We start from the raw sequence: 9,071 nt of genomic DNA, 5'->3' as shown, positions 1-9,071 counted from the left end.
CTCCTATCTAAGAGCCTTTGGATGCAAATACTATATCCACAACTATGGAAAGAACCTATTAGGAAAAATTGATGGTAGAAGTGATGTGAAAATCTTTCTAGGATACTCTTCTCATAGTAAAGCCTATAGAGTATAAAAAAAAGATCCATATGTGTAGAAGAAAGTGTGCATGTAGTTTTTTATGAAAATAATATTATGGCTAACCAAAATTTACAAGAGGATGATGAACCATCAATCACCTCAGAACAAACCATAAAGGAACAAGTACAAGGATCAGGTTCGACTCTTTCATACATATATGAGACTGAGCCAAATCTTGAGGACAAAGATGAAAATTCTCATGAGACAACCGAGGCAGATAAGGAGATGAACACTGAAAATTCAGAAACAAAATCACAAAAAATAGTTCTAAAATGTTACAAGTATCAGGGATCATGTCCAATCAAAAATATCCTTATTGATCTAAGTTCCAGCATAACTACCAGATCTGGACTAAAGAATTTATGTGCATTCCATTCTTTTCTGTTTGAACCTATGAAAATTAATGAAGCTATGCAAGATACATATTGGATCATCGCAATGGAAGAAGAACTCAATCAGTTTGAAAGAAGCAGAGTGTGACATTTGGTACCTAGACCAACAAACCTTATCAACCAAAAATCAATAACCAAGAAGCAGAGTTTGGCATTTCTCAGAAAGGTTTGTTTTCTTTTTGATGGCCTCTCTCCTTTTCTTGCTTAACTTGTTCTTTTTAGCATTAGAGTCTTTGCCACTACTGCTTGCAATGGATCCCAAATCCTTGGCCATAGAGCCTAAGATGTTTTCCATGGTAGAGTCATCAATAGGGGGATCTCTTCTGATGGATTCAGGATTTGGTATATCATTTTGAGCCTTGTGTGCAGGGGTAGCAGGGGCTGTAAGGTCACTCCTAAGGTCAGTGATATTCTCATACAGAACATGAGACAAAATCCCCCCCCTTCCTTTGGGTTCCCCATCCTGCAGATTAGTGGGGTTCTCTATTACTCCTCCAACCATTCCTCCATCAACTACACAGCCAACAGCAGCAGAGATATGATATGGGGGTGTAAGGGGTATGGGGAATAATAAGTCAATACCTGCATTCCTTGTTACATTGCTCCCTTGAGTAATACCTTATTGTTGAATTATGGTGTTTTCCTGCATTTTTGCTGAATTCTTCAAAGTGGAATTCCTTTGGTTACTTGGTTCTCCTGCATCTTGGTTATTGGTTTGATCCTGGGTAACAAGATCAATATAATTATTGGAAGTATAAATAGAAGCAGAGGGCTTACCTGGACCTGTGATGTTTTGCTGAGGTTTATCAACTCCTCTGTTCTGCTGTGGTTGAATAGAGCTGATCACATTTGTTTGTTGGGCCTTGTTTTATCCCTTAGACTGTTTTCTTCCTCTGAACTTGCCACAATAGTTCTTTTGCATTATCAAGTGTTTGTTGTGGCTGAGTAGGAGCATCCTTTACAGATGTATTGATATGTGTGTCATCATGATCCTTGGTTATCATGCCCTCCTTGTTTTTGTTCATTTTTGTTGTTTCCTCTTCTTTTCTTTTTTTTGTTCTTCATCCCTTCTTTGAATATTACAAGCATGTATCAAGTGACCCTGATGTTTGCAATACATGCAGTAATCAGGTACATTTTCATATAAAACAGCTTGCCACCTCCCTAGAGTTTTATCAGTTTTGTCATATCCCAACCAAACATAGGGAGGTCTTTTATTGGTGAGGTTCCCTTGAAGTCTCACCTTGGCTATGCTTCCCCTTGTTTTTTGTATGGAAGCAGTGTTTAGATAAAGTACCTTCCCTACAGAGGCTAGCAGGGCAGTGGTGAACTCCATGTTATAACAATGCCAAGGTAGTTCTGGTAAGGCTACCCAGATTGGCACTATTGGGGTTTCTTCATCATGTTTAAAAGTAGGTGTCCATGTCTGAATCCTCATGAGTTGGCCCTCTATTATCATTCTCTATTTGGTCTAGACAGTAATGTAATCCAACTCATTGTCCAAGTCAATGTAGACATGTCTAGCATTGAAATGAGCAATTTTTACACCTTCTGAGAGCTGAGTTTGAATGATAAAGCTCCTTCTTATCAACTCTATCTTTGGCATGGTGTGGGTAACTTTGCCAACCAAGGTGTATTTGCATCTTTGAGCTAGTTTGTGCATGAAGTCTTCTTTTTCAAAAAACACAGCAGACAGGCCCTGTTTGGTTGTGTATTCAGGAGTGGCTAATTCAATAGGAGCCTCATTCTTTGCTTGATTATTTTTGAGTTTGACAGCAAAGGTCTGAACTACAGTGTAAGGGGCAGGCTGAGGGACCTGGTCCTTTAAGTTGGGAAAAATATTTTTCTGGGGGTTTTGGTTAGTGGAATTTGGTTGAGGTTGGGTATTAACTGATTTAGTTCCAACATGTCTAGGACCAACATTAGCATAGCTGCTGGGAACCTTAGGTTGACTAGTATGAACCTGGATGTCAAAATTACTAGACACCTTAGGGAAGCTATTGTGGGTGGTGGTAGGCTGTTGAGTGTGTACCTGGTTGCTAGTTTGAGGAATAGAATTGTTAGGCATTTTGGTAGGAATTTCAGGGCTGCTTTTAGAATTGATTTTGGTATGATTAGTGCCCAGCAAGGAGTTACCTACAGCATTACTAGGGATTACATTTGCATGAGGTTGAAAAAGAACTCCACTGGATTTCAAATTGGCAGTCTTAGAGTATATCAAGTTGGAAGGATTGGTCTTACCTTAAAGGTCTGCAACATTAGCACTGTTACATTGTTGTGAAGTTCCTGAGGCATGTTTATCATTTTTGGAAAAAGGATGCATCGACTTTGCATTATCAATTGTGTGCATATCATCCTTTAGTTGATTGAATTGATCATATTGTTGATATTGGTCTTGAACCAATGTGTGTTCTTCAGCTTGATTATCAGTGAAAATGTGCATATCACCTTGACGAGTGTCTCGACGACTTTTTGAATTTGAATTTGTTGTTGATGATTCGAGATACCTCTTGTGGATGGGAAGTTGCGCATTGCCTTTAGGGACATTTTGGATTTGATCTTGTGACAAATGGTTCGCCGAAGCTCCGGCACCGGTACTCTGACAGTGACCTTGTTGATTTAGCAAATTCGAGCTAATTTGAGAGGATTTGATTCCTTCTCTAGTAATTGTGAGTTGCTGAAACTTGTTTTCATTAGGATGTAGTCCAATAACTTGAACATTATCCAAATTCGAAACTTGAAAAAAAAAATCCAAAAACTCGACTGTGGCACCTCCAGTAGCATCAAATTTCAAATTTGAATTGCTGGGCATATATTCGAGAGAGTTCACCTTGTAGGGTGTATTTGTATCATTGAAATGCCCCATTTTGCATTGGTTTCCACCTGAAAATGTCGCCTGAGCTTCGGCAACCTCGCCGGTACCATCGTCCCCAATGATTTCACCGTCCATTTGGGTTGAAATTTTGGTGGTAGGAGCGCCATGAGGTGGGGAACAAACCCCAGGGGGTACGCCGTCTCGAATGTCGCCGGAGCCCCTTCGAATATGAAGGCGCAACTCCGGCGACTCTGCGATGTTTCTCTTAGGAGTCACCTGATCAGTGCTCTCAAATGGTGCGGTGGTTTGATCCAATTTTTGGACTGTATGTAGTCCAAACGATAAGGAATCATCTACCATAGCTCTTGATACTCGAATCAAACCATGTTTCTAAAAATTGATGATCTTGTGTGCAATTCTCAGCTCCTCTTTAGAGACAGTGATTGCATCAGTATTTTGTTGACCGATCGATTATTGTTGATTCAAACCAGCTTCACTTGAAATTACTACTGTATTTTCAGTGTTATTTTGCAGATTCAGAGTGTCATTAGCTGGATGAAGGGGTAATGTTTGATGATCTATATTCGGTGGCCAAGGGAGCTTCACCGGCGGCGATGAAGCCATTCAGAACTGACCGGAGATAATGAACAGTATGAGAGAGAGAAGGGAGATGGCCGTTAGAGAGGACCGTTAGAGACCTGCTCATTGTATGTATCTAGTCAATTCAACCAAAAGAGTAGTCCTATAACATACTTGGGATGTCTTATTTATATTGATAGGCAAAGAGTTATTTACTACTCTGATCTTATTGCAAAAGTTGTAAGCAGGATCACTGGTTGGCATGATAAAATCCTGAGCTATGGGGGTAGAGCTATTCTTGTGAAGCATGTTATTCAAGCCATGCCAATACATTTACTTTCAGCCAGCATCCCTCCCTCAACCATCATCAAGTAGATTCAGAGCATCACTGGTAACTTCTTCTGGGGATGGAAAAATGACAAGAGGAAGTACCACTGGTCCTCATGGAAGAACCTTAGCTATCCTTATGATGAATGGGGCATAGGGTTTAGACAAATCACTGATGTGGTTAAATCTTTTCAATACAAGCAGTGGTGGACCCTTAGAACCAAGAACACCTTGTGGGGAGAATTCCTTAAATCCAAATACTGTTAGAGGGCCAATATTATTACAAAAAAATGGGACACTGGTCAGTCCTTAATTTGGAAGCACCTCATGAACAACAAACACAACATTGAGCCTCACATTCAGTGGCAAATTAAGTCTAGCTCTTGCCTTTTTTGGTGGGACAACTGGCTAGGTGTTGGCCCTTTAGCTCACTTTTCTGCTAACAGTTGTAGGTTTAACCACACCCAAGTTTCAGCTTTTCTAACTAATGGCCAATGGAATGTTGATCTCATTATCCAAAAAGCCCCTCCTCAGTTTGTTCCTAATATTTTAGCAACTCAATTCAGCTACCATCCTCTCAAACAGGACCATCCTTGCTGGATTCCTAATACCAATGGGGAGTTCAGTTGTTCTTCTATCTGGGAGCTCATTAGAGATAAGAGGACAAATACTATGCTGAATGCATGTACTTGGCACCAACTAATACCTTTCAAATGCTCCTTTCTTGTTTGGAGAGCTCTTAGAAGGAAATTACCTACCAATGAGAAAATAACCAGTTTTGGCAAAGCCCCCTCTCAGTGCCATTGTTGTGATAGACCTGGCCAAGACACCATGATCACACCTTTGTTGCAGGAACCTTTGCCAAGAATACTTGGAGGGTGTTTTGCTGATTCTTTGGGCATAAAAAAGGATTACACACCTCTTAGAAATATGCTTATGAGATGGTGGACATCTAAATACAAGAATGAAGCCTATAAGCTCCTGTTACAAGCAGTCCCTGTCTTCATTTGTTGGAACTTATAGAAGAATAGATGTGCTTCCAAATATGGAGGGAAGAAATCTAACCTTTCAAGAGTCAAATTTTCTATCTACAAAGACATCTCTAACCTGCTCATCACAGCTTTTCCTTATATTGAATTGCCAAATAACTGGAAGGACCTAGTCATTTCAGTGGAATAATGCTACTATAACACCAAAATTACCCCTGTATGCTGGATCAAACCAGGTGATCACATGGTAAAGCTAAATATAGATGGTAGTTCCCTTAACAAACCAGGCAACATTGGTGGAGGAGGAATACTTAGAAATACTCATAATGACCTTATTTTTGCCTATGCAGTTCCATTGGGGGAAGGAACTAACAACCAAGCAGAAATCAGGGCTGCTATCTTTGGTCTATCTTGGTGTATTCAGCTTGGTTATTTACAAGTAGAGTTAGATGTAGATTCTCAACTACTAATCAGGTGGTTACAACAAGAAGCAAAACCCCCTTGGTCAATTAAGGAGTTGCTGGACAGTTTAAACAACATCATCAACCAATTCCAAACTTTCAACTGTAAACACATCCTTAGAGAAGCAAACTACACAGCTGATGTCTTATCCAAACACAGCTACAAATGCAAATTTCCTGAACTCTATTTCACTGTGCATGATCTTCCCAAACAAGCTAAGGCATACCTTGAGATGGACAAGCTGGAAATGCCTTCTTTCAGAAGAAAGAAACTCAGGAGAATCAAGAAACCTCCCTAACTCATTCCATTTTGGTTCTAACTCAAACTTCAACATGGTTTTGTCTATGCATAGCTATAAATACCTTGAAGATCTCACAGTTAGAACTCTTGTACAAGGGAAAATCTCCCTTCCTTATTACTATCTTTATTATTTTCTTAGAATAATCAGTCTAACTTTATAGTTAAGGAGTAGAGTAGTTTATATTTTGTCTTCTCCTCTTTCTTGGTTTAACAAGTATAGGAATCTTGATTGGAAGCCCAGGCTGGTTTCCTTGCACCACACATGGGACACATTCAAGTTCTTATTTTTGTTTTTGTTTGCTGGTCTGTGTAGATACACCACATTACACATCCTAGAATTTTTCTACATCGGTAACAACAAGAGGAGCCACAAGGGAAGTGCTTCTTTGTTTTGGGGTTACAGAATTGTTTCCAGACTTTGCTTTTTGTTTTTGCTTCTGTGCAGGTTACAAACTACAGTAGGAACAACATTCCAATCTCTTTCAAGATTACAACAGTTACAACAATCCAAAAGCATTCATCAGGAACACCACTCAACAACTTTTACCAACCTGAAATTGCACCTCTTGAGCCATCTGTGTTTGTTTGTTTATCAGTATAGATTCACAACACACTCCAGCTGTCATAATTTGAACAACTTGCAGATATGCAGCTCTACAGATTCAGCAAGATCCCAAGATCAAAAACAAGAGGAGCTGTTCCTTGCAACAAGTTGTCCAAACTAAGGAGAAGCAGATGCCAGAAACAGCACACCACCTCAGCAACAGCCATCAGCCCTCAACAACATGCATCATGCAACATCCAAAATCCTCCAAATTTTGCAGGATAATAACATCCCCAAAGATGGTTGAGCCCAAGAAATTTTAGCTCGAACGGATAACCGGAGACGTTAGTCGAGCGACATTGAAAAGGCAAAATCCGAATTTTAACAACTTTCAACAACTTGTATGTTAGCTATTATATGGACCCAAGAATTTAAAGCCCGAATGGATTCTCAGAAATATTAGTCGAGCATCACAGAAGATATGACCGATCTCGACCCATGCAAAGGAAATTGGGTATACTTGATTTTCTTCAATTTAGCTAGGTTTTGTACCTTAGTTGAATAGAACTAGTTTCCTATACTTGATCTTCCAAGTCGAGAGGAGTCCTCTCATTAGATATCTTCCATTTTATTTTCGGAGGTAAGACCTTTCACGTCCCCCTCCTTGTACTTGTAAGCTTACTTTTATATATATAAGATGAAAATTTCGGAAAAAAAAAACTATCAAGATACTCATAAAGGAATTTGATACCCTGATGAGCACAAAATTTGAAATGAGCATGATGGGAGAACTAATTTCTTTTTGGGACTTCAAATCAAGTAAACACCTTCTGGCACACTGATTCATCGAAATATGTAAAAGAACTACTCAAAAAGTTCAAAATGAAAAAAGAAAAAGCAATCGACACTCCAATTGCTACAACCGCAAAGTTAGATTTAGAAGGAACGGGTACAATTGTGGAGCAGAAATTGTATAGGACAATGATTGAATCTCTTTTATATCTTACTACTAGTAGGCCTGATATAGTATTTAGCATGGGGTTATGTTCACGATTTCAACCTAATCCTAAAGAATCTCACTTAAAGGTTGTCAAACGAATACGCCGATACTTAAAAGGCACCCCTGATATTGGATTGTGGTTTCCCAAAGCAAGCAATTTTGACCTTGTAAGATATGCTCATGCTGACTATGTAGGCTACCTGGTGGATAAAAAGACCACGAATGGTATGACTCACTTCTTAGGATCCTGTCTCATCTCATGGGGAACAAATACGCAATACTCTATGGCCCTATCTACTGCAAAAGTTGAATACGTTGTTGCTGCCTCATGATGTGCACAATTACTATGGATCAAACAACAACTTCAAGACTTTGGGGTAAATATTGAATGTGTTTCAATTTTTTGTTACAATACAAGTGCAACGAACATAGCAAAAGATACAGTTCAACACAAGAGAACAAAGCACATTGACATCAGACACCACTTCTTGAGAGACAATATAGAAAAAGGACCGATTTTAATGAATTTTGGTACCGCTGATAAGCAAATCATTAATATCTTCACCACAGCACTAGCAAAGGATCACTTTAAAAGGAATAGGTTGGAGTTGAGGATGATTAAAATCATATGAGTTTTCTCCAATGATTGGCTAATGAACACTGTTCGGAAAAGCATCTGAATCTGAATTTAATACCCAATTTTTATGAAAAAATTGCATGTCCCAAGATTATCCGAAACTCTAAAATACTCCTGCACTATAACTTAGTATTTTGTATATGTCACTGGAAGAAGGACAAAATCAAGAGAAAAAGGTCAGCGTATTCTCTATAAAAGGTATGTACATTACACTAGTTGAAAATTAAAAAATCTAAAATTTTAGCACTTGGAACTTGTCCCTTACACGTGCTCTACAAAAGTAATCATGTGTATCCTATCAATCAACCTACCGTCAGTTTTTTCCAAAAGAAAGAATCCTATCAAATTGACACAAGTGTCACATCACACTATTTTCCAAAATGAAACTCTTCATCTTAGAGGACTCTCCAAACAGCTCTCCTATTAAATATCAATCTTCTCCCATTTAAATCAACTCTCCATCTCGCCCAAAAATCTCAGAAACCCGCCATTCTCTCCCAAAATCTATGAAATCAGCTCTTCTCCCACTTTTCATAAATCTCAACCATGGTCTTCCCAACTCCCACCCTTGAACTTTCACCATTAGGTTCTCAAGAACTTTCTCTCATACTCTTCAAAAAATAGATTATTCAGGTCAACCTACCATCTGTATTTCTCATTCACACTCTTGCTGTCTTGCATCTAGAAGGCTTTTTGGCTATCGCTTAAGGGGAATCATACATGGGGGTCGACAAGGGAGCTTTGGGGTATGCAACTTGTAAGGGGGAACACACTAAGGACACTGCAATTGACACTAATTCAAATGTTTGGGTCGATATCGAGGCATCTAGTGAGGGGGAACTGGGTTACTGTCTACGGTTACCACGACTAGGGAAACCTCTGCAA

At 39.1% G+C, this 9,071-nt stretch overlaps 1 protein-coding gene across 1 annotated transcript; it reads left to right on the top strand.

The window, feature by feature from the left end:
- The first annotated feature begins 7,431 nt into the window (after window positions 1–7,431).
- Window positions 7,432–7,881, top strand: LOC129892893 (secreted RxLR effector protein 161-like). The gene has a single exon (XM_055968417.1). The coding sequence runs from the start codon at window positions 7,432–7,434 to the stop codon at window positions 7,879–7,881; it is 450 nt and encodes a 149-aa protein (XP_055824392.1).
- Window positions 7,882–9,071: the final 1,190 nt, after the last annotated feature.

This window comes from Solanum dulcamara, chromosome 6, assembly GCF_947179165.1.
Source record: "Solanum dulcamara chromosome 6, daSolDulc1.2, whole genome shotgun sequence".
Classification (NCBI taxonomy): Eukaryota; Viridiplantae; Streptophyta; class Magnoliopsida; order Solanales; family Solanaceae; genus Solanum; species Solanum dulcamara.
This window is presented reverse-complemented; position numbering and strand designations above follow the sequence as displayed.